Source organism: Galeopterus variegatus, unplaced genomic scaffold (assembly GCF_000696425.1).
Source record: "Galeopterus variegatus unplaced genomic scaffold, G_variegatus-3.0.2 Scaffold2546, whole genome shotgun sequence".
NCBI classification, from domain to species: domain Eukaryota; kingdom Metazoa; phylum Chordata; class Mammalia; order Dermoptera; family Cynocephalidae; genus Galeopterus; species Galeopterus variegatus.
In genome coordinates this window covers 87,134-114,096 of record NW_007728657.1, presented here as the reverse complement: position 1 = coordinate 114,096, position 26,963 = coordinate 87,134, and the positions used below count along the sequence as shown (strand labels likewise).

General features: G+C 45.1%; 1 protein-coding gene across 8 annotated transcripts in view; it reads right to left on the bottom strand.

The window, feature by feature from the left end:
• NFATC2 (nuclear factor of activated T-cells, cytoplasmic, calcineurin-dependent 2) overlaps positions 1–26,963 on the bottom strand; it is a 169,665-nt gene that overhangs the window by 72,062 nt on the left and 70,640 nt on the right. For all 8 annotated transcript variants that reach the window (XM_008582238.1, XM_008582236.1, XM_008582234.1 and 5 more), the window contains exons 4-5: positions 9,288–9,490; positions 7,685–7,857 (exon numbers count right to left, since the gene is read on the bottom strand). In XM_008582238.1, coding sequence (XP_008580460.1) covers positions 7,685–7,857; positions 9,288–9,490 — 376 coding nt within the window. The remainder of the gene's footprint in view (positions 1–7,684; positions 7,858–9,287; positions 9,491–26,963) is intronic.

Sequence of the window (26,963 nt, the reverse complement as noted above, 5' to 3'; positions counted from 1 at the left end):
GTCTCCCTGCAACAACAGGGCACCAGGCAAAGGTCTGTAAAGTCTGCTTTGCAGAGCTATGGGGAGGGCTGCAGGCAGTAAAAGGAGATACGTCCAGACTGGGCCACCACGAAAGAGGCACTTGGGTGATCCTATTGTGATCCCAGCTGGCACTGACTGTGTATAAGAGTACACAGACACTCTCATTTAACCCTCACAACAACGAGGTAGGCACTATTCTTATCCTGATTTTATAGATTGGGAAACTGAGGTACAGTGTGTTAAGTAACTTCCCCAGGACAAAGCAGCCAGTAAGTGGCAGAGCAGGATTTGAATCCAGGCTGCTGGCTCCAGAACCCAAACTCCTAAAATTGCTCTAAACCACTTCTCCCTATCACATAGTTTTCTGGTGTTTCTGAAACATGGCTTCTTGGTCACAGTATCAATGTCTTCCTGGCGAGCAGAGGTGGACAAAGGCCTGGTCAACCTGCTCTCTGCCCAATGCTCAAATTTCATCCAAGATTAACTGCTACAGGATCTCAAGGGAGACAATCTAGTGCTGTGTGGTAGGACGATACCCACAGCCTTCTGGGGGCCCCTGAGCTAGCCTCTGATTTACAATGACATCATGCCACCCTTTGGGTTTCTGGCCCAAATTAACCTGTCACTCCTGATGCAGCTCAACCTAGTTGTCCTGAGATTCAGCAAGATGTGGATGTCACCACTGGCTTAGCTCCTTACTAGCTGTGTGACTGCAGGCAAGTTGTTTCGCTTCTCTGTGCTTCAGATTTCCGTAACCTGTCACTCCTGATGCAGCTCAACCTAGTTGTCCTGAGATTCAGCAAGATGTGGATGTTACCACTGGCTTAGCTCCTTACTAGCTGTGTGACTGCAGGCAAGTTGTTTCGCTTCTCTGTGCTTCAGATTTCCAGTGGTGTCCTTACAATGATTTGGCAACAAAGTGCTTGACACACAGTAGATGATGGATTGCTCATTTTCCCTCACTTCTTCCCTGTCCTATCCCTCTCATCTCCTTCCTTCATTCATTCAGACTTCAAGTGTTTACTAGCACCTACTGTGTGTTAGACACTGTGCTGAAAGAGTTTTAAAATATAAATCATAACATGTCAGCCCCCTACTTGGAACCCAAGGCTTCATTTCACTTAGAATAAAATCCAAAGTCCCCAGCTTGGTCTCAGACCTCACCTCCTACTCCCCTCCTTTCACTACACACAGTCTCCCTGGTTGCCTTTCTGTTCCCTGGAGACCCCAAGCTTATCCCTGCCTCAGGGCCTTTGCACTTGCTGTACCTCCCACATGGACCACACTCCCAACCACTCATGTCCAAGCTAACATGCCCTCTCTCCAGAGGGGCCTTCCCTGGTCAGTATGACTAGTGTTGCTGTCCTCTCCACTCTCCTCTCCAGCCACCAACCATGGTCCTTGTTATTTTCATCATGATACTTCAATCTGTTTCAAATGCAATCTTTGCTTGCTTGTTCATTGTCTGTTTTTCCCACTAGAAAATGACCTGTGAGGGCAGGGACTTTGTTTGGTTCACCGCTGTAGCCCCAGTGTCCAGTATATATCATACTCCAAATAGATTTTTAGTTGAAAGAATGAATACTAGGAAGGCCACGAGAATGATGTGGGTCATTTCGGCTTCTGGCAAGAGCAGGTGAAGAAGAGCATTTCTGATTCATGAAGCAAAGCCCAGTCAACACACCATTCTGGTCCCACCAATTCTAAGGGTTTTCCTAAAGCGATGCTGCATTATCACACATCTCCCAAGCCAGACCGAGGGGAGTGATGTGGGGGTGTAAAGGGAGGGAGTGACAGGAGGAACACAGTCACAGGTTTTCTAAGCTCTTGCTTTTGGAAAAAAAGGCACATAAAGCAACTGAATTTGCACATGGAAAACAGTGGTTTTTCACCACACACTAAAACCAGAGACAGATCATATCCCTAAACATCAAAGCCAGAACCAAAAAGTTTCTAGAAGAAAACATAGGGAGTATCTTTTCTACCTTCAGATAGGCAAAGATTTCTTGGGGGAATGCAAAAAGCACTAGTCCCAAAAGAAAAGAGCATGACAAATTAGGCTTCAGCCAAATAAAACATGAGTGCTCATAAAAAGATACCAGTCCGAAAATAAATAGGCAAGCCACAGACCAGGGAAAATATTTACAATACATATATCTGAGAAAAGACTTGTATCCAGAATATATAAAGAAATGCAAAAAGCAAAGCACAGTCAACACGCCATCCTGGCCCCACAAATTCTAAGGGTTTTCCTAAAGCAATGCTGCATTATCATTGCATCTCCCAAGCCAGACCAAGGGAATTAACAGTAATTCAATAAAAAAATGAGCAAAAGATTTGAATAGACACTTCACCAAGAAGCCAGCAAGCACACAGATAGGGGCTCAATGTCATTAATCATGAGGGAAATGCAAACTAAAACTACTAGAGATCCCATTTTACGCTCATTAGAATGGCTAAAGATAAAAAGACTGACAATACCAAACATTGGTGAGGATGTGGAGCAACTGGAACCAAGTGTAAAATGATGTTGAAAATACATAAGTCAAAATATATACTTACCCTATGATCCAGTAATTCCATTCCTAGGTATGGAATTGAGAAATGAAAGCATTTGTCCACAAAAGGACTTCAACAAGAATGTTACTAACACCTTCTCCGTAATACCCAAACCCTGGAAACACCCAAGTGTCTAGTAATGGTAAAAAAAATAATTGTTATATTCATACAGTTGAATACTGCTCAGCAATAAATAGGATTGAACTTCTGAATCCCACAACAATAGCAATGGATCTCAAAAACAACACACTGAGCCAGGCCCAAGAGAGTACATACTGTATAACTCCATTCTGTGAAGTTCTAGAACAGGGAAACTAATCCATGGGGATAGAAGTCAGAACAGTGGTTGCCTGGGGGGGGAGAGGGGGGCTGGGGCAGAGGCACTGAATGAAGGGACAGGAGGGAACTCTGAGGAGTGGAGGAAATGATCCGTATCTGGTGTTGAGTGGTGGTTGCATGGGTATACACTATTGTCAAAAATCATTAAACACTCAAACTCTGTGCAATAGACTGTATCTTAATTACGTCAGTAAAAAATACATGTCACAAAGAGAGAGAGAGAGAGAGAAAAGAGCATGTGAGAAAATCTATTTTTGAGCCCACACCCTATACCCACCCCCCAACCCCTGCAGAATGCACAAAGTGAATTTACATTCTGTGCTCTGAGCAGGCAGGGCTTGGTATAAAATTACTTTAGGTGTTCCCTGAAATGTGATGAAGGGAGAGGCCTGTCTGTAGGGCAGGGAGAAAGCCCACAGGTCTTGGGCAGAGCCACGGCAAGTCATGGCTGGAGAGGTTCTGGAAGGTTCTCATGGGACAAGGTATCTTGCGAGGTATCCTGCGGACATCTCCTTTCTGTCTCACTGCTGCCTTTTTCTCCCGCTAGGCAGCGTGGAGATGCTTATTTTCCTCTCTCACTTTTTCAACATTCTAGAGACTGTCACTACATGCCAAGCCCTGGCCAACACCGGCTGGCCCAGCCCTTATAGGAGAGACACTAACAAGTAACTTGGGTCACCAGAGCACAGAGAGGGGACCCCGTACACTGGGGATTCAGGGAATGCATCCTCCCAAAGGAGCTCTTAAACTGGGGTCTTGGATGGGGAGGAGTTAGGCAAATGATAGAAGGATGGGGGGCAGGGTCTCTAGGCCAGCACTCTTCAAACTCTGCCTGACATCAGAATCAATGGGGGAACCTTAAAAGTCTCACCCAGGCCACACCCCAGGGTCTCCAGCGGGGAGGAGGAGGGAACCAGGGCATCAGTATGATTTTTTAATAACTCCTGGGTGATTCTAATGTGCATCCAAATTTGAGAACCCGTGTTCTGGATGGAGGTGACTGCACGGCAAAAGCCAAGAAGTCAGTGCAAGATCCCAGTGCATTTGGGAGTCGAGGATGGACAGGAAGGGAAGGGAAGAGATGCAGCTGAGGGGGCGTCGTGGGTGAATGCCCCCCCCACCCCTGAAACTTCATGTCCACCGAAAGGAACCTCAGTAGGTACCTTATTCAGAAATAGGTTCTTTGCAGGTGTAATTAAGTTAAGGACGGAGAGGAGATCATCCAGGACTAGGGTGGTGCCTAACTCCACTGAGTGCCCTTGTAAGTGACAGAAAGGGACACACACAGATGGTGAAGAAGGCTGTGTGAAGATGGAGGCAGAGACTGCAGCGATGCGTGTACACGCCAGGGAGCGCCAGCAGCAGCTGGGACAGGGGCCCCGGCCGCTTGCTCCCGAAGAGCCTCCAGTAGAAACCAACCCTGCTGATGCCTTGATTTCGGGCTTCTGACCTCCAGCACTGTGAGAAAGTAAATTTCCGTTGTTTGAAGCCACCCAATTTGTGGTCATTGGTTATGACAGCCTAGGAAACTAGCACAGGAGGAAACGGGGGCCAGCTCAGCCACCACTAGGAAGCTGGAGTTGAAGCTGAGAACAGCGAGGGGCATGGGGGGAGAGGAGCCCCGGCTCAGGTGGGGCAGAGGGGCTGAGCAGAGGACAGAGAACTGCCCGGGTCAAGCGGATGCAGCAGGGCAGGCTGCCCACAGCTGGGATCCGTGGAGCCTTGTTGCTGGGGAAGAGAAGGTTGTTCCCTTTGACCTCTTCCATATTCCCTGAGAAGTGGGAGGGGTGCTTATCTGCCTGGAGTGGGAAGGGGCGGGGGTGGCATTCAGAGGTTGGAAGGTTGGAGAAGGTTGGAGAAGGTTGGAAACAGACTTCACTGAGAATAAGGGAGGGAGCAGCGGGGGCAACTAGAAGGATCTCCTTGGTAACACTTGATAACCATTAGGTCTTTCTAGAAGACTAGAAACATGTGGGCACCAGTCTGTGCAAAAGTGAGATTGGACCTCTGACAAGCTGGCCCGTAAATAAATATAAGGAATCTGCATTTCTAGCAAATCAGTCCACTTTCCAAAGAATGGCCTCAGGTAGATGTTCATGTTTTTTTTTCTAACTAGAATCGCAGGACTTATCCTTGATCCCTAAGATGGTACATAAAAGGCATCTCCAAAGTAAATAAGTTAGCCTTGCAAATAAGTACCAGCCCACTAAGTGTTTTTCTTACCAACTCACCCTCCCCAGAGGGTATACACTAAGTCAATTAGCTAATGAATATTTATTGAACTACCAGGCGCTGGTCTAGGAAAATAGAACAAAGAAGGAAATAAAAGTGACAGAAGATTCTGAGTGAGAGGGGGAGCGGCCAGTTGGTAGTTCAGCTTGGCACTGCTGAACATGATGGAAACCAAAAGAAAGGTATTTCATAGAACTAGAAAGTTGGAGACGCTGGCTTTGCCACCTACAGAGTAAAAATGAGTGAATCACTTTACCAAGAAAGTCTGAGTTTCCCTATCAAAACAAAGTAAGTGAATCAGCCAAATGCTTTAGAAAAAGAAAAGAAAAAATGTTTTTCAAAGTTCAACCAACTTTCTCATACCCTGAAGATCCTGCTAGAGGTACCCACAGTTCGATGATGATCCTTCAAGTCTTAGATTAACAAAAGATAAGTTGACTTGAGGAACCCAAAGACAGAGAGGAACATGGGTTCCCACATACAGTCCCAGATCACACCTCCTGTTCCCCACCTTGCTGAAAACCACAGCCCCATCCTGGAGAGTGAGTCATTTGCCATAAAGAGGAGACCTTATCTGCTCAAAATCCCCCATATTACTGAGGAAGAGCTTGAGTTTCCTTCCAAAAACATTTTGAGATATTCAAAATCAAGACAGGGGTGTGGGGCAGCCACCATGACCAGTATTTGGGGTACAGGGGTGGGGTCTGCTAAGTAGAGTAGGGGAATTCCAAAGTTTCTACAATGATGTGGTTTTCAACACTTGTTTTCTCTTGTTTTCTGCTATTGGGTCTTTCTCTCCTAACATCAGAGTACAAATTCACCACCAATTCAGTCACCAACGCATCACCAAGTCTACATCTTGACTCACAAGGCTAGAGGAAATCATAGTGCTTCTTCATTCATTCCCAAAGACCAACCAAGACCTAGTTGTGGCTACTCTCCCAAAAAGTGGTCCACCCTCTCCCCTTGCTGGCTTCTAATCCTGAGGGCCTGTCTTCCTCAACCCTTTCTGCATAAAAACTTGAGGCTTTCCCTTTGCTCACTGTCTCAAAACTACCTCTGATTAATAGAAGCCACATGCAGATTTTGTGGGACCCACAGAGTATTTTGAATTTGTTGCCTTTTTTTTTTAATCAGGAGATTTTTGGTTTATCTTTAAAAAATCAGAAGAGTTGGTCACATTGAGTCTCCATTCCCATGCAGAAATATTGGCTGGAGTTGAGTAACAGCAGCCCATTTAGGTGGGGAATATCCCATCCTGGACTCCAATCTCCACGATTCCCTATTACCTGCCACCCAACCCACTTCACTCATTTCTATGACCTCCCTGGCTTTCGTAGGAAATTGATTTTGTGACACCTCATTAGAGTAAAATAGCTGGTAAAAAGAAAAAAAAAATCCTGAGACAATGTAATACAAAACGTAATTATGACAACATAAACCAAAATATTCTTAGAAGAAAGAGACTAAAAAATATATAAACTGTTTTGTTTCTGGAACGATGGTAACTTTTTTCTTCTTTATGCTTTTAAAAATAATTTCTAAACTTTCAAAAACTGAGCAGACAATAAGCTTTGTTGCATCTAATTACAGAAACTAACAAAACTGTTCTGAAAAGTGCTTAAGTAGCTCAAAGCTACTTCTTTTGAAACCTGGTAGAACTGAACCAGGTTTCTGCTCAGCATCGTTGTAAACGGCAGATCTTGGCCACTTCATGCTGGATTCTGAAAATCTTCTCCAACTTTACAACCATTTGTTTGGGTATCTTTCCTCGCCATACTGTTAGCTCATTGAAGACAGAGGAAACGTCCTGCTCGCTTGCAGATCTCCAGCATCTGGCACAATGCTGGATACTAAAGAGACCTCATTAAACACGCAGGATGGGCTGCGGGTGGGGGTGCGGAGCACAACTCCCGCATTTAAAAGCTCTGGTTCAAATCCCAATCCTTCCGCTTTTCGCTTGTGTGCACAGGTTACTCAACCCCTCACATCTCTCCCACTCATCAGTAAAATGGGCATAAGGACGCCAGCTAGTGTCAAGGACTGCTGTGAACACTCAATGAGCGACTGCATGCTGAGCACTTAGAACTGTGACTGACAGAGTCAAAGCCCCATAAACGCGAGCCACTGAGATATTATTGTCACACTTACTGAAAGGAGAGAAGAGGAAAAGAAAAAAGGGACACTATGTACAATGAACTCACTTCAAATGTATCTACCCTTTTGAAGACCAGCACAATATTTATACATTTCGAATCTTCTAAACAAAGCCGTAGGCTACTCATTAGCAGTATTATTTTTTTAATTTCCTGTGAGGCCACAAAACCCTCCAGAAGTAAACAGAAGCAGAGAGAAAACCCTTAAGTATGCTCTATCTCTGGCCCTTTGGTCATCTTAGGCCAACTCTTTCTCCTGTGGGTCCTGGGTATACTTGCAGGCCACCCTTGTACCTTGCCAGGGTACGCTGCCCAGAGTGGAAGCTCACGTACAGTGCACTTGCCAAAGAAAGACCCTGCCCCAGGGGCTGACTTACAGCATTCGATGGGGTTAGACGCAGTCTGCAAGGAGACGATCCTGCCACTGGACTCTGGGATGTGAACCCGGAAAACCAGCCTCACTCGCGTGTTCTTTCTTCCGATGTCCGTCTCGCCTTTCCGCAGCTCAATGTCGGCATTTCTAAGCTTCAGGATCCCTGCACAGTCGATGCTGCCAGAAGGTTGAGGACCCCATTTAGAACAGACCATCTTATTGAGCAGGAAAGGTTACCCACAAAGATTGATTTGACCTAAGAAATTATTAAGTAATGATGCAGAGAGGTTAAAACTCACAAAGCTAATATACCTATAGCTAAAATTTGGGAAATATCACACACGTTTTGTTGTTAAAAAACATTTTTTTTATAAGAAAATAAATTCAGGGCCGGCCCGGTGGCGCACTGCTACAGTGCGCTGCTTGGGAAGTGCGGCGGCGCTCCCGCCGAGGGTTCGGATCCCACATACAGACCGGTTCCCACTCACTGGCTGAGCGAGGCGCGGGAGCAACACCGAGGGCTGCGATCCCGTTGCCGGTCCCGGTCCGGTACGGAGGCGACACTGAGGGTTGCGAACCGTTGCCGGACACGGAAAAAGACAAAAAAAAAGAAAATAAATTCAAATAGACAGAAGAACTGCAGGAATCATACAGAAAACTGAGAACCTCATTTATAACAGACAATTTTACTGAGGAGGAAAGATCACCGCCTTAGCCAAAATAATTCTTTGGCCAGCCACAGGGGGAAGTTGCCTACACCCATGAGTATTTCAGCCAGGAATGTATACCAAGATGGGGGGAAAAACGTGCAAAGTAATTAGAGAAATTCCATAGAGGAAATTACTTCTCTGGGGAGATTTTTCATGCAAACTCTTCTGTCCTCAGAAGTGTCTGAAAAACTCAAATACACAACTGATGAAAATTGATATGGATTGTTCAACAGATAAGAGTAGTGCGTCAACACTGATTCTCTTGAATGTGATAAATGTACTGTGGTTGTGTAAGAGAGCATCTCTGTTCTTAGAAAATGCATGCTGAGGTATTTAAAAGTAACAGGAACAATGTCTGCAACCAGTTCTCAAAAGGTTGAGGAAAAAATGGAGAGAGAAAGGAAATGATAAAGAAAATGCGAAAAATGTTAACAATTGGTAAATATAACTAAACAGTATTCAGAAGTTTTCTGTATGATTCCTGCAGTTTTTCTATTTGAATTTATTTTCTTATAAAAAGTTTTTTTTAACCCCCAAACATGTGTGTGATGTTTGCCAAATTGTAGCCATAGGTATATTAGCTTTGTGAGGTTTTTTGCCTCTCTGCATTGTTACTTAATAATTTCTTAGGTCAAATCAATTTTTTTAAATGTAAATAAATTTAACCTCACATCAAGCAATATAATTCAAAGATTCATGAATATTCTTCCTCCCAAGGCACACAAAAATATTTACATATAATACTTTCAAAATAAAGACTTTTAAAACAGAAATCACTATGTAGTGATGACAGATTGGGAAATGCCACCTTCAACTCCATTGAGTCTCCTCTCCCAAATCCCTGCCACTTGGTCCCTGCTCACTTCTCTATGAACACTCTCAGTCCCCAGCCCTTACGTTGCTCTCATGTTGTTTTTTGGCTCCAGCGGGATCTCCAGGACTTTGGTGTTGCCCACAATCTTCTCATAGCTGGTGGTGGTGACGGTTTTCCCTGTGATCCGGTGCACCTGGTAGAAGGCATGCGGCTTAAGGATCCGCTCATCTGCTGTCCCAATGAAGATCTGAAGCCCCAGAGGCTTGTTTTCCATGTAGCCATGGAGCTGGGGAGAGAAAACAAAATTATTAACATGCAGGGTGTGGTAGCTCTAGTCCAGAAAACAAAAAATATGAGAGAAGTTCATGGGCAGCAGAAAGAGTATGGGATTGCTGCATCATCTGGACAGATGTAGAACTGGAAGTAACCTTGATGACCAGTCAGAGGGGACTGATTGGTTAAATTACAGGGATCCCCTCTAAAACGGAATATTAAGCAGCCATGAGAAAGATATAAGTAGATCAGAATTGCATTTATGGAGAAACAGCCAGAAACTATACTTAATTGGTGACTGATGGTGGAGGAAGTGTTGCATAGTAGTGAGGATAGAAAATACGTCTGAAAGGATAAACACAGAGCTCTTGACAATGGTTGCCTGGGAAGATTACAAGAAAGGACTTTTACTTTTTATATGACTATGTTCCAATTTACAAAGTTGGGTTTTCTAATGCAAAGAAAGAAAGAGCAAGACAAAAGTACCATAATCTAAGTCAAAAGATAATTAAAAACTGGAACAAAATATGTGTGACATATGACAGGCAAAAGATTAGCTCATAGAATCTATAAGAGAGTAAGTAAAAGATGAGATTCCCTGGTCATCCTATTTAAAATTGAGTCCCACTTCCAATGGCTTTCCCTATTGCTTTCTCTTTTTTATCCAATTTAACACACTACATATTTTCTTGATGCCTTTTGCTTTGGTCTGTTCCTACAACTAAACTATCACCTCTTTGAGGGTAGGAATGTTTGTTTATTTAATTTGTGACAAAGTCCTTTGCACCTAGAATAATGCTTGGCACTTACTAGGCATTCTAGAACATATTTCCTGAAGGAATTAATGAAACTGTCCAACAGAAAAATGTCAAGCTATTTGAATAGGCAGTTCACAGAAACACAAATAGCCATCAGCATAGAAAAGATGGTCAATGTTCAATTTGACTTGTAAACAAAAATTAAACCACCATGAGATACTATTTTTCATCCATTAAATTGGCACACATGCAGATATATGATAAAACCAAGTATTTTGGAGACTGTGAGGGAACAGGCACTTTCATGCAGCTAATAGGAATATAAACTGGTATGACTATCTTAAAGACTATTTATTTTTTATTGGGGCAGAATCTCCAACAAAAATACATATAAATAAATACTCTGTGACCCAGTTATTCTCCTTCTCAGTATACACCCTACAGAAACATTGTGCATGCAGGAGACATATTCAAAAATGTTTACTAAAACAAATGCAATAATGTACAATTAGTTATATCAATAGGCTGGTGACTAATATGATATGCCCAGGCTATGAAATACTAAGCAGAAGTTTAAAAAAATATTAAGGGGCCTGGCCAGTTAGCTCAGTTGGTTAGAGGATGGTTCTGATAACACCAGCGTGCAGAGTTCAATCCCTGTACTGGCCAGCAGGCAAAAAAATATAAAAAGATGAAGACAGAGATCTATGAAGTGACCCAGAAAGATCTAGAGCACGCTGTTGAAAGAGAAAAGCAATGTGTAGAAAAATACATACAGCACAATACAATCTATAAAACAATACAGAATGGTTCCCACCTATTCATACATTTGTAAATACAACAGGAAAGGGTATGGAAGGATGCGCTCCAAATTGACGACACCATGATCACCTCTAGGGATGGAGGAGGAGCTCAATATTCAGAAGGTTGTCAAAGAGGGCTCTGACATTAACGTACTATGTTATAGGAAATATGTATTCCTGGAAACTTGTGAAACTTAATATTGGTTTTAAAATATATATAATAACAAAAACCAAAAGGACGTTGAGCTGAGAGTTTCGTAAAGAGTTCCCATCTTACACTCCCCCCAGAGAGGAATGCTAAGCAAATCGTTTAATCCTCTGTGCCTCCATTCCTTTCTCTGCAAATTGAGGGAGGCTATGACAAGTGACAACTCACTAAGATTCCCACCCTTCTCTGAAGTTCTACAAAACTCAGTAGGATCTCCAGTCACCTGCCAAAAAGCAAAGACTCTAGGACTTGGATGATGATACATGGTCCAGAATTATGCTGTCCAATGTAGGAGCCTCTAGCCACAGGTATACATTAATTAAAATTAAATAAAATTGAAAATCAGTTTCTCACAGTCCCACTAACCACATTTCAAGTGGCAACTAGCTACATGTGGCCAGTGGCTACCCAGATGAACAGCACAGACATAGAACATTTTCATCATCACAGAACGTTCTATCAGACAATGCTGGTCTAGAAAGATGGAGCTCTTGTGTCCCCTCCTAAAAACTATACAAAGAGACAGGCTGGGAGTGGAGCAGAGCTAGATGATAACCTTTTCATAATCTTCCAGGCTGACACCCACAGCATTTACCTAAGTGTCTGATACACACCCGAGAGGCAGCCTGGGGCAAGGATGGAAATCCGAGTCAGAGCCACTTATCTGAAACACAGCTATTGTTCTCGGTGACAAAAATCCAAAGGAAGAAGGGCAGAGTTGAGAAGAATTTTGTCTTTGTTGTTTTTGCTTTGCATGTGGACCCAAGATAAATACATTTCCTCATCTCTTCTCCCGGATTTCTCAGGAGGTGGTAAACAGAGCACGCACAGTATCAAGGAGAGAAGCAGGTAGGAGAGTGAGCCCTGATGGTCTGAGGCTACTTCTTTCTCCCATGATAGAAGGGCAGAAATAGCATGCGGTGTTCTCAGTAAACAGCTGGGGAACACCTGGAGATAAAACCTGCCACGTCCTCACAGCTCTACCTGACTCCAGCCACACCTGTCCCCTCCCCTGTTGGCACCCTATTCTGACTCACCACCACCTCCCACAGGGGTGACCATCACTGCCCAATTTGCCTCTTGCTGGTCTTTCACAGAACAGTCAATGATCTTTTAAAAACGCAAATCAGGGGCTGGACAGTTAGCCTGGTGGTTAGAGCATGGTGCTGATAACACCAAGGTCCAGGGTTTGATCCCTGTACTAGCCAGCCACCCCCCCCAAAAAAAATTTAAATTAAAAAAAATTTTTTTTTAAATTCAAATCAAACCTGAACACTCCCCTGCTTACAATGCTCCAAAGACTTCCTGTGGCCTTAGAATACCAAGGTCCAGGGTTTGATCCCTGTACTAGCCAGCCACCCCCCCCCAAAAAAAATTTAAATTAAAAAAAAATTTTTTTTAAATTTAAATCAAACCTGAACACTCCCCTGCTTACAATGCTCCAAAGACTTCCTGTGGCCTTAGAATAGAATCCAAACTCAGTCCCACTCACTGTCTATGAGGCTCTCAACAGCCCAGCTCTGCATTCTCCAGCCACTCCATTCAGCTCCTGTCTACACCAGCCTTCCTTCTGTTCCCTGAACACAGCAAGCTCTTTCTGACTTCAGGGCCTTTGCACAAGCCATTTTCTCTGTCTGGAATACTCTTCCAGTGATACATTTAGTTTTCAAGTCTTTGGGTCTTATCCAAACCATATTATTTATACACACCCAGTGCTGCAGCCATCTCTTTTAGCCTTACAACAACCAGTTGTTAAATTTTTAGGAATTTTAAGAACCAGTTGACACCGCTTTGGTCATTTCAGTATGTATATTCCAGCCATGGTGGGAATACTGACACCACAAAAACTGGCAAATGCTACAAGTCAGGGTTTTTGGTTTTTGCTTTTTTCTGGAGAATTGGATGTTATACATTTACTAGCACACTACTGGAATATTTATTTCATTACCATTTCTAATTTCCTTGTTTAGTTAATTGTTTATTTGCTTACTACCTCTCTCTCCCACTTGAACATGAGTTCCACAGTGGTAGGAACCTTGTTTATTTTGCTCAGCATGAACAATGATCATTTGTTAAATGAACAGTCACCATCAACAATAATGCAGCAGCCAACAGCAGCTGTCTTTCATGCCAGACACTGCACTCAGTGTTGTACACATATCACAACTCCACGTAGGATGAGCCCATCGTTACCTGCATTTTATAAATAAGGAAACCGAGGATTGCTAAGGTTGGGCAACTTGCCCCAATCAACTCGCGTACTAAAAGGCAGAGCCGGGATTCAAACTCCGGACTCTCTGGCTCCAAGCCCACCCCCTTCACTGCCAGGCTCTCTGTGTCCTCGGTGTCTGGTGGATTCACAGCTCTCCTCTGATCTTTGACTATAGGTCAGAAAGTCCAGGTTCTCAAAGGAAACATGAGCCAGTGATAAATTATATATATAAGATCAAGAGTGTTCTTCCTGCCAAACAGGAGAGAAAGGAGGAGGGGAGGAGCAGGGGAGGGAGATGCAGGAAGAGAAAGAAATAGACAATAGCAACCAAAACAAACACTATTGCTCCTTGCGAGAAAAACTGCTCCTTTAGGGAAGCCAAGAAGGACCTCTCCGAGTTCAAGAGCAGCCCTCTGGTTGAGCCAGACTAGCTCCTACCACGTGAGCAGATAGAACCCCCTCGCCTTGGCGAGGGTCCCTACTCCCCAGGTAACACCAGAAAGGGTGTGGGAGAGAAAGAATAGCGTTTTCCACTTTGGGTCAGACATGCCTCAACTTACATCCTAGCTCTGCTTCTTAGTACCTGTGTGACTTTGGAGTTTTACCTCTGGCTCCCCAGGCCTTCTGTGAAGGCTAAATAAGGTGACCTTTGTAGGGCACCAAAGCACAGCACACAGTAGGTACCCATGAAAGGAGAACTGTACTTTTCACCAGAGGATGATACAAATCAAAACCCGGAGGTGATATTACAGATCTGAGTGGAAGGGCGAAGAATGAACATGAAAGGCCATCACGGTGAGAACCGACCCGAGACAGCCTCCTATGTGGGAAAGCCCAGAGCCGACTCCAGTCCCCTCTGTGGGCTGCCTCCACAGTCACTGACTTGGAGGGCTGGAAGGGAGAGGGGGTCAGATAAAGAAACCTAGCCATGCTGCATGGAAGAACACTTCCACCTCCACCCTATATACATTGCATTACAATTATCTACACATTGCATTTACAAATGTATAAATGGGTAGATGTCTTTCTCCGGGAGGTGTACAATGTGCCCAGAGCCCTGACTGTGCAGCACGCTCATTCTGGAAGAGCCTACCTTGCCAGCTCTCTGGAGCTTTGATAAGAGCACATAGCCATTGACTTGCTTCTCCAAAAACTGACTGATTTGGGTTTTGCAAATAGAACTTGATACCGTGAGATGACATGATAGGCCCTCAAGGTCCCAAACTCCCTGTTTTGTCCATGAAACAGAGACCTTGGTCATAAGGCTTCAGTGTGGCCTTTCCAGGCTTCTCCAGAGGTGAGGTCCTCCCAGTGGCCTGGGCAAGCAGGGTCACCCTCCAGGCATAGCAGACCCCTGCTGCCGTGCAGAAGCTCAAGAGCAGCTGGACTCCGAAGCAAAGGAGGCTCCACTTCCTGCAGCCGAGGTGAGTGTGAGGGTTTTCTGCTTCTCGTCATTTCCCAGGCGGCTGGCCAGGTTCCAGGAAGAATGGGCGTTTGTGATACTGGCCATGAGGAGCTGATGCATGGGTCGGGAGTGCCCGTGGAGTGCGTGGGGTAGTGGGGGGAGGGGGCCAGGCTGCAGCTCCATGTGACTTCCATACACAAACCTTCCCATCAAAGGAAAATGCAGGCTTGGGGACATGACTTTGCTAATAATAATCTACTCTGTCCCCTCACCAGCTCAGCTACTCTCAAATCACATCTAAGGAAGATCAAGTGATTGGTGATTTAAACATCCTCCACACCTTCCCATAGTTAGTACATACATAATACCATCCAGCCCAGTCACAAGGAGCAACTGGTGTCCCCATAGGTGAAGACTTCTATATATCCTGATAGCTCGTGGGCATAGCTAATTTAACCTCCATAACAATGCTCAGAGGAAAGCAGAGTTATCCCTTCTTTGGATGACAGCTGAGGTTCACGATCCTGCAGCTCTTCAGTGGTGAGGTGGTGACAGCCTCCACTGCCATGTTGGCTTTCTCTCTCTCATGGCTGGCTCCTGATTCAGAAAGAGGCAAAATCCCCTGGGAGTCTGGATTATGCATTTTAAGATAGGCAGGTCCACCCCACCGGCTCAGCAAAGGGAACAGAGGCAAACAAACACGATCTCCACATCTCCAAGACCCACAGTTTCACAGCAAAAGCAGATCAGACTTACCCCCTCAAACCCCCAAATTCAAGCTCTGCCCTCTCTTAGCAGCAATTTAACTGTCCTGATGCAAAGATAAAGGGGCGTCAATATTTGTTGATTCTGGCTTTTCCTTTTTCTTGCTATAAAAGTAGTGAGAGTTCATTCATTGCAGGAAAAACAAACAATATAAATTATAAAGAAAATACCCCTTCAAAATAAGTAAGCATTTTACTATACATCATTCCAAACTTCTTTTTCCCATTTGCAATTTTTTAGATTATTTACATCATTTTTTTAAAAATTTATTTTTAATTGACAAATAATAATTGCATATATTAGTATACATCATTCCAAACTTCTTTTTCCCATTTGCAATTTTTTATATTATTTACATCATTTTTTTAAAAATTTATTTTTAATTGACAAATAATAATTGCATATATTATATATTTATGGGGTACAATGTGTGATGTTTTGATATGTGTTCACATTGTGGAACAATTACATCAAGCTAATTAACAAATCCATCACTGCACATACTTAATATTTTGTGATGAAAACATTTAAAATCTACTCATTTAGCAACTTTGAAATATACAATGCATTATTATTTATTAGTGTCACCGTTCTGTGCAATAGCTCTCTAATGCTTATTCCACCTAACTGAAATGCTATACCCTTTCAGACTTTTCTTCTAAGCACATAAACATATTTGGGTTTTTTTTTTTTAATGTATTGTTTCCACTTAATATAGTGTGACTATGTCCCTTGTCATTAAATCTTGCTTTATGAGACAATCTCAAGTGATTGCATAGTATTTCCCAGAGCTCAGACTAGCACATGATTTAAGGAGAAGCTCACTCCCGGGGTTGTGCAAATGCCAGGTGATGGCACCTGAAAGCAAGCTCCACCCTAAATTTTGTCCCCTGTGCCTCACTTCCTTCACCCCGGCTCCAGCCATGTCGTTTCCATTTAACCATGGACCAGAGTTTTAATTAACTCCTACAGCTGGGCATGTAGGTTTTCCCAATTTTCCCCCATTACAAACACCGCAATGGGAACTCCTATGAATGGTGCTTCCTTGAAAATCAGTTTTCTGTCAACTCTGCTCAGAGCTTTTAAAATATTCTCAGCTGGACAACTCAGATCTGAAATATGGGATTGATTTTCAAAATGGCAACTGGCCAAACAAACTGTTTTGAATTTTACTGAAATCAAACATTAACAATGTTAAGTAGCATTTTTGTTGAATGGGGAATATTAGGAAATTGGTATCACTCTCAAATATTTCACTCTGAAAGAAGGGAAAAGCCCAGTGAGGTGTTTTGATTGTCATTCCCGATGGCCACATAGCACATGAGAAGAGGATTTTTACAAACACACATGCATCCTGAATTTGACATTTATTTTTGGATGCAAAAGTCACAGCACTTACCTGCCCCCCATACCCGACTCCTACCTCATGCACACTCACACACACACAGACCAAACTTAGACTACAATTTGATTCTCATCTCAGTCATCCCAGTAAGCATTCCATATCCATCTAATGAATATACATGAATAACTTCAATTTTTAAAAAAACCCTAATTCTTGATACGTCCCTTTGCCTCAACCCCATATTGGATCCATCTCAAAGTCCCATCAATTCTATTTCCCAAATCCTATTCAAATCCACCTTCATCATGTCCCCCCAGTCAAAGAGGGGGCCTGGTCTCCCCACTTCCATGCTTGCCTGCCTCTCCTCCTCCCCCAACACACAGTCTTTCCCACACAGCAGCCAGAATGATCTTTAAAACTGTAAGTTAGAGCTTGTCAATCTTTTGCTCAAATCCTGGCAAATACCTTACTCAGATCAAAAAGCCAAAGTCCTTCGCAGGACTCAGAAGCTCCTATGTGACCTGGGCCCCACTCCTCCACCTCCAGCCCGCCCTTCCCCATTTCCTTCCCGGCAGCCACGCCGGCCTGGTCGTCCTCAAGCGAACCAGGCACGCGAGCGAACCAGGCACGCGAGCGCCATGCAGGCTCTAGCCCCAGGGCTCTGGAATGCTCGTCCCCCATGCCCACAGGGCTCATCCCGGCCTGGTCGTCCTCAAGCGAACCAGGCACGCGCGCGCCATGCAGGCTCTAGCCATGCAGGCTCTAGCCCCAGGGCTCTGGAATGCTCGTCCCCCATGCCCACAGGGCTCATCCCTCTCTTCCTTCAAATCTGTCCTCAGATCACTGCCCCAACCCCTCTTGCCTGCTCACCCACCTCTCCTGTTTTATATTGTACCATCCACCTGACATTCGTCACCACCTGACATGGCATGACATATTTACCTGATTCTTTCTGCCTCCCCCACCAGAAACTAGTGAGCCACCCAAAAGCAGTGCCTTCTCTGTGTTGTTCACTGTGGCATTCTCAATGCCTAGAACACCATGCGGGTGTCAGCGCGTGAGCTACCCAGGAGGGGCCAGAGTAGCTGCAATTTCTCCAGACCTTCCCTTTCCCGTGACAAAGAGTGGGTATGCTGCCCATACCAGCTTCTCTCCATCTTAGGCAATTCTCCTCCTGGCCCACAGTAACCATTGTGTCACAGGCCCTTGTCCTGCTCTGAGTGGGCAGGATTCACCTGGTGGGACAACCGGTATCTGAGCTGCCCTGTTCCAAACAAAGGAGATAGCATTTCCAGAATTCAATGAAAAGGGAGCCCCAGGCCTGCTATGTGACCCCAGCTGGGACCCCACTGGCCAGATATGTCACCAGCCCAGCAGGAGACCATCATGACCAGCTGCCCCACTGATAGGGACACATTTTGAAATCATTCAGAGAACTATAAAAAGAGAATTAGACATTCTGCACAGGGTTGAAAACAAAACAAGTCAGTCTCTCCTGGTATTCTAAATTAAGAATCAAGTCATTCTATATTTCTCACATCACTGGAAATTAGAAACAGACATATCTACCGCATAGCAAGCACGCTCACTTGAGAGAGGCTTGATGGCCCAAAACATGCTAAATTTGTTTCCAATTACCATGTCCACATTTGAAACCCCAAGGAAGCCCTAGAAACCAGTGTAGAAAGATCAGAGGCAAGGCACATTAGCCTGATGGGGTTTCAGGACGAAAGGCTGCACCGTCTCCTCACAGCCCCCCAGGGGGTCTTTGAATAAAGAAACTGGATCATTCTGCCCCTCCCCCAGGGTCTGGAAACACTAACTTTCCCTTCTCTGCTCTCAATCTCCAGCTTCTGGTCCACTCGACAGAAATGTCAGCTCAGCCGTGGGCTCTCCATCAGCATTCCCGTCCTGACCAACTGTCTCTCTGGGCCAAGGAGCGACTGAGTCATATAGAAGATGTGTCTGGACGTCTTGGATTGAAATATGTAAGCCTTCTCTTAGTCTACCTTTGGATGGAGTTAGGGGTGTTTTGTTTTGTTTTGTTTTTTAAGAAGCCAAATAAGTACTTCACATGTCTGCTTTCTCTATTCCTCTCACATAGAGCCAGGATGACACTGAGATCAAGAGTCTGAGCCCTGGAGTCCGAGTATATGGCTTTACATCCCAACACCTGCACTGACTGTGTCATGGTAGAGAAGTTAGTTTACACCTCCAGGCCTCAGTTTCTTCATCTGTAAATGGGGCTGATGACAGTGTTCACCTCATCAGGCTGTTGGGAGGATCAAGTGTGCTATGTCTAAGGCACATAACAAGCACTCAATAAATGTTAACTTCCATTTGTATTCTTTCACCAATGGCTGGGTGACTTTTGGCAATTAAATTCCTCTTCTCTGGTCTCAGTTGTTGGAAGAAATCATCTTGAAGGTTTTCTTTCAGCTATAAAATGTGATGATTCTCAGGTACATTTAGAATAAAATCCAAATGCCTCATTGCAGCCTATAAAATCTGGCCCTTGCCCATGTCACCAACTTCATTTCCCCCACTATGGTCCAGCCACATGGGCCTTCTTGTTGCTCTTTAAACAGGCCAAGTTTGTTCCTACCCCCGGGCTTTTGCATATTCTTTCTCAGATCCTCCCACAGCTGGCTCTTCCTGATCCTTTGGGTCTCAGCCCAAATGCAGGGCCTTCTCTGAGTGGCCTGGCTAAAGGAGAGACTCCCCCAGCACCGCTCCACCACTTCCTCCCATTTATTTCCTTCCTGACGGTGATAAGTGTTATCTTAGGCACTTGCTTGTCATCTGTTTCCCACCAGTAGAATGTAAACTTGTCCATCACTATGCCCCAGCACCTTGAACAGTACCTGGCATATAGTAGACGTTCAATAAATATTTGTTGAATAAATAAATGAATAGATTGATTCTTGGGTTCCTATGTGGATCAACACATTTCCAAGTGACTCATCCTCCAATGACCCTGAGAAAGGAGGCTTATTCATGTCTGGAAGAGAAGCCCCACATTTGGAGTCTGCCTAAATTCACTACCATTTGAGCCAGTCTACAGGAATGTGTCTCCCCGTGAAAGAGACATATTATACCAGGCCAATTACATTGGAAGTCAGAAGAGGAGACAAACTTGAGCTGGAAAAATGAAGTTTACAATCTCTTCTCCAGGCAGCATTTATGGATCAGCACAGGGAGAGACTGAGTCAAAAGTACAGTGACTTGGCAGCCTTGTGGAGATGGCGAGGGAAAAGCAATCCACGAGCAATGCCCCCCGCAGCCCATGTGTTTGCCCAAAGACCAGACAACAAGGGGAAAGCATCCTTCAAAAACATTTCTCCAGCAGTTTCTCACTCAGGGCACTGGCCTGATATTTAGGGACAAAGTGTCTACTGTCCACAGGGGACCTGTGCTCTGGGAGAAGTGGGGAACAGGGAGAGGACTGAATCTGCAGGAGGATGAGACTGAGGCATGAAGGGAGCTTGCAGAGAGAGAGATAGAAACTGCATGCAATTATCTGACCCTGACGGTCCCCAGAACGGCTGTGTGTGAATGCCCGAGGAAGCTGCGATGGGAATCCTGCAGACACTAATGCCCCAAGGAAACCGCAGTTTGGCTTCACATAAATGTTCCACCAAAGACAGGGACATCTAGATGAGGCACAAGCTCTGGCCTCTCCTCTCTCACTGTGGCCAAAAGCTGAAAAAGACCTGACATGGTTAAATGGCAAACATCAGGACCTGTGAAGTGCTGGATCTGGCTGAGCCCACTGAGGTCTGAAAAAGGTGAGCTTTTCCCAATCAAATTCCACCCCCTGCTCCCACCCTGAAGGCTGTGCAGGTCTGTCTGGATCCAGACCAAGAATTCTGAGTCACTTTTGCCACAAGGGAGAAAAAAAGGAGAAGGCAGACGTGATGTGTACCTTTCCTCACTCTATTTTGGGATTTTAAGATCCAATTTCTTTAGTTTCAAAGGGTGGGTTTTTGGAGGGCTCTCTGCATAACTCTTCTGCTCTGAGCATGGCGAGACAGCTCTGAGACGGGCCTCTGTGGGTGACCTGGGGAGAGGCGGGGCCCTTTGGCAGATCAACAAAACTCATCATTCAGGAACAAGGCGCCCGTTCTTGTGCAGAACGCGCCAGGGCCTGGTCTTCATAAACACGATGGCAGCTTGCGGGCCAGTCCAGTGTGACTCACCTCTCCATGGAGGCAGTAGCAAGTCCATTCACTCCTCTGGTTAGTCATTCATTCAGCAGAGTGCCTCTCGGGAAAGGGATGCAAAGCTGAAGGCTGTTCTTCAGAATAAAACACACCTCCCCTTGCTGAAGGAGTGGGCACCTCACTCAACAGACGGTAACAGTTGGGATTACCATCGCCCCACACTTCATTTAACAAATGGGATAAGAAACTCATCAATTGGGATTTTTCTACCTCAGCACTATTGACCAAGGTTGACTATTGTTTTGGGGGCCCTATAATTCTCTGTTGTGGGGGCTGTCCTGTGCATTGCGGGACATTTATCAGCATCCCTGGCTTCTACCCACTAGAACCAGTAGCCACTCCCTCCCTAATTATAACAGAATGTCTCTGGACACTGCCAAATATCCCCTGGGGGACAAAATCACCCCACTGAGAACTGCTTTTAAATTTAGCTAAGATTTGCAGGGAAGGGGGGTTTTCTGCAGATTTTCTGCAGGTTTGAGCCATATCGCTCGTCCATCAGAAAGTGCCATTGGCAGCACTTTCACAGCAAACCCCTAGTCCTCCCACCACTCACCTACTCTTCCACCTCCCTGGTTCCACCACCACCTCTCACCAGGACCACCGCATCCACCCCCTGGCTAATCTCTCTCCCTCTTCTCTTGCCCCCACCCCGCCATCCTAAATAGAGTCTCCATAAGCAGCTAGAGGGATCTTTTAAAAGCAAACCAGATTATTTTATTCCCCTACCTAAAACCCACCAATGGCTTCCCAGTGCATAAACAATTAAATTCAAATTCCATGCCCAGCAAAGTCCTGCACCAGCCAATTCCTTCCCTCTCCAGCTTTGTCTCCTCCTGTCCCCTCCAGTGTCCACGGCAGGCAACTACACACTCTGCCTCAGAGGCTTTGCACTTGCTGTTCCCTCTACCTGGAACACACACTCCTATTCACACCTGCCGGGTTCCTTATCGTCATTCAAATATCAACTTAAATGAACTCACCCCTGGAGAGGACTCCTTTGACCACCTCAATATAAAATAAACCACTTTCCCAAGCATTCTCTCATGTCAACCATTTTTTCCCTTCAAAATGCCTCATCATGATCTAAAATTATTCTGTTTATGGTTTAACCTGCTCAACGTCCATCTCCACATTGGAATAGACACTCCAGGAGCGCTAAGATCTTACCTGTCTCCACCTGGACTCAGACCCTACACAAAAGGGCCTAATATGTAAATAGTGAGTAGTCTGTATTTTCTAAATATCCTACAGTGAGCATATACTACCTTTATTATAAGGAGAAAAAGAACTTACTAAAAAGTAACAATAGCCATGCCTTGCCCAGCACTTTGAGCACTGACTTTTAAAGGCCTCTGGCACCTCGGAACATGCTCTATCTGTAAAATCCAGAAGGACAAGGGCTCACTTGGATTGTGTAGATGAGGACACCAAGACTCAGATTCACCTTTTTTTTTTTTTTGACAGACTATAGAGAAAGCACCTACGATATGCCACACACAGTTCTGGGCACCAGAAACTCAGCACTGAAAAAGACAGAGCTTGCTGGAGGGAAGGCTGGGGTTTTGACTTTTGGGTCCAGGCTCTCAAAAGAGAATCTCAAAGGTCCCTGAAAACCATTCATTACAGAGACCTCTCCTGCCCTCTCCTTCTCCATCAACCTCTCCCAAAGCCCTGTCATGACTACGAGTTAATATTCGCCTCTCTAGACCATAGGCTATGGAAAGCCAGGTAACAAACGAAGGACCATCTCTCTCAAAACTAAAATTTTACTATAAAAACATCATTACAATATCTTTTTTTAAAGGATATCTGTTGTGGTAGAGAACACTTGCTCTCTTATCCATTATCCACTCTCCCTTCCTTAGTAACAGGATCCTGGTTGTCTCGGGTGGCAATGAGCCCAGCTAAGAGTCTATACTTTGTAGTGTCCTTTGCAGATGAGCATGGCCATGTTACTAGATTCTGCCAATGAGATATAAGAAGAATTGTGCAAAGGACTTATAGAAGGGTTCCTAAGAGAAAGCGACCAAAAGGGTGTGTGGGCCCCTTTTGCCCTGCCTTCCTTTCTCCTCGCAATTCCACAGCTTGGGATGTGGGTGTNACACACAGTTCTGGGCACCAGAAACTCAGCACTGAAAAAGACAGAGCTTGCTGGAGGGAAGGCTGGGGTTTTGACTTTTGGGTCCAGGCTCTCAAAAGAGAATCTCAAAGGTCCCTGAAAACCATTCATTACAGAGACCTCTCCTGCCCTCTCCTTCTCCATCAACCTCTCCCAAAGCCCTGTCATGACTACGAGTTAATATTCGCCTCTCTAGACCATAGGCTATGGAAAGCCAGGTAACAAACGAAGGACCATCTCTCTCAAAACTAAAATTTTACTATAAAAACATCATTACAATATCTTTTTTTAAAGGATATCTGTTGTGGTAGAGAACACTTGCTCTCTTATCCATTATCCACTCTCCCTTCCTTAGTAACAGGATCCTGGTTGTCTCGGGTGGCAATGAGCCCAGCTAAGAGTCTATACTTTGTAGTGTCCTTTGCAGATGAGCATGGCCATGTTACTAGATTCTGCCAATGAGATATAAGAAGAATTGTGCAAAGGACTTATAGAAGGGTTCCTAAGAGAAAGCGACCAAAAGGGTGTGTGGGCCCCTTTTGCCCTGCCTTCCTTTCTCCTCGCAATTCCACAGCTTGGGACAGAATTGTGCAAAGGACTTATAGAAGGGTTCCTAAGAGAAAGCGACCGAAAGGGTGTGTGGGCCCCTTTTGCCCTGCCTTCCTTTCTCCTCGCAATTCCACAGCTTGGGATGTGGGTGTGATGGCTGCAGCTCCAGCAATCATTTTGCATCAGGAGGTGACCTTGCATGAAAGAGGAATTGAGAAGGAACCTGGATTCCTGATGGCTTCAAGCACTTTGGACTACCTATCTCTAGACTTTCTACATAAGAATAAATTCTTGTGTTTAAGCAATTGTTATTTGGGGTTTTCTGTTAGATGCAATTAAACCTAAGTCCAATTAAAAGACCCATCATCCCATCACCATAACATCATGCCCTCCAGGCCTTCACATTCTCCTCAACTGCATTTCAATGGGAAGAAGGCAACCATGCTTAGATAAGCCTCAGTTTAAACAAACTCAAGGTGCAAACAGCAGATGTAAAAGTGCTCCAGTCAGCTTTACAAAAGCCTTAATAAAAAATGATTTCTTTGAAAAGCCAGCGCTGAAAGTGAATCTGAGAAAAACTGCCATGTACAAAAAGGTGAAATGACCCAACTGCTCCAAAACATACCAAGTAGCTACACCCGAGTCAGTCTGTGGGTCTCTCACCATCTTACTCACGATCTGGGGCATCTAGAAAGGTATTCCCAAGAGAGAGGTAAAGCGGGGAGAGGACAGCTGTCTGACACTCGTGGGAGTGACGATAATGCTCGCTAGAAATAAAATTGCTGCTTACTTTCTGTCTGGTTTCCGAATTGCTTTTTCCTGGTTGAAATGTGCCAGGCTTGGCAGCTTTCTAAAAATTTAAAATTCAATTCAAGTCAACAAATATTTGTGGAGCACTGCCTATTCACACGTACGAAAAATAAACAAACTAGGAAAAATGTGTATAACAGGGGATGTTATAATTAATCATGATAATAACAGCAATACCAGGAGCAGCTAGTAATGTATTGAGTGCTTGCTAAATACTGGGCATCATACCATTCACTCAATCCTCATAGCAACCCTGTGAGAGGGGTGCTGTTATTTTATACTGGAGTGGATTGAGGCACAGAGAGGTTAGGCAATTTGCTCAAGGTCACAGCCAGGAAGGGAGAAGCTGGGATTCCGATCCAGCCAGGTCTAGCTCCAAGGCCCATTCTCTTGACCACTATATGATATTCTGCTCTTGTTGCATCTTTAACTGGACGATTAGTTGCTGAATCCTTCTCATTAAAATTTAATTCTTATTTTCGTTACAGAATTTTTTTTAAGTTTATGTCACAACCATAAATAGGAACCCAGGATCACCAGTTGAAAATTAAAGGTATGTGTAAATACACAACAAAATGAAAGTGCTATTAAAATAATTACAAACGTTGAAAATGCTGATTAAGTAACACAAAATTAATCTACCTCCCCCCTGCCCAAGGCATTACAGTTTATAGACACTGGGCTGGCAAAATATATCCCAGGGGGTGCCAGAGAACAGAACCAGGGCTGGGAAGACCCAGGGTAGGAAGCTGCTGTGTTCAAAGTCAGTAGATCACCCATGGACTGGTTAAGAAAACTCCCTGGGTCACTGCCCAGACACAAGAGTCGCTCTACAAACCTTTGCTAAAGGAGTCAAGATGATCTGCTGGAGGATCCTGAGTATGAGAAGAAAAAATACTACTACTCTGCCCATGTGCTAGAAGAAGGGTCCCTTCAGAGAAGGGTGGAGAAAAAGAAAATCATCCAACGTATAAAATGTATCTTCCTGAAACAAGAAGTGGCCTTTGTTCAGGGATCAGCCAGCTCTATCTGTGTTCCTTGCTCCATGTGTGAGTGTGCGGGGAATGCAGCGGTGGGCTGGTAAACGTTTAACCACCAGCTCTCCAAGGGAAAATGCTTGGTTTGTACTGTTTGCCCATTTCCACGGTGTAAATACTCCCACGATGGCTGGGAGTAATGTGTGACCAGCTACCAATGTGACCTCATTGGACACAGAATGGGAAGAGATGTGCAGTAGCTCACCACTACATACCACTCCCACTGCACGGGTACAATGGGCATAAAAAGCCTCAAGAGCATAGATTATCATGTCATGTGGCAGAATTCCTGAAAATTTTATAGTCAGCTCTCACGAGCTAGTACCAACTGGCTCAGGGACATGTCCAGGTGTACATGGGTCTCTACACACATCTATTTAGGGGCATATCTATCTGTGTGTCTGTCTGTCCATCTCTCACTCTTTCTTCTCTCACCAATTTCCACTTCCAGCAGTTGAAAATCCTACCCACCCATGCCTTGTCCCCAGCCCTCCTCCCTATGAAAGGTGCAAGGATCTTGCCATGTCTGGTCCCCTTTCCACCTGCCCACACTCGCAGACTCTTCCTGTCCCCTGAGCCCGCCAGTAGTGCCATGAACACCCCTGCGTTCGACCAGCCTGGGCTCCCCTCAGGCCCAGAGAAGGCCATATCCCTGAGCGTCCCAGAAATGGGTGGACACTACAGCCCAAATCACCTTGGCCCCAATGCTCCAAGCTCCCTGTCACCCCAGCAAGAGCAAGAGCCTCCTCTTTAAATCCAGTCACACAGATTTTCCTGTCTAGACGAGGCCACCGGCTGCCAGGGCCTCAGAGTGAATGAATTCCCAGCCCTCCATGCCCTGGCACTGTGAGACCCTTGCTGGTCTTGGGGCTGACCCAGGGCCTGAAGACCCTGCTGGGATTTGGCACAGCCCTCAGCTTCCAGAAGGGACGCGGAGGAGCCGGTGCACAAGGGCGGGTGTGTGTGGCGTGTATGCCGTGCCGCCCCCGGAGAGCCAGGCGTGCACCCCGCCAAGCGTCATCCATCATCCCTGCGCTGAAAAGTGGGAAAACAAACAACAAAAACCCAGTGGCCTCGTCTAATGTGCACCAAACACAAGAGCCACAAAGCGAGCCTCTCCTCTCTGCGCTTCCCTTTTCCGGCAGAGAAAGACCGAGATAAGGGGCGGTGGGCTCCCCCTGGATGGTTTCAAAGGCTGGCACCCCCACCCCAGACCCCCTCCCGCTAGCTAACGGGGCCCCCCCCCCCC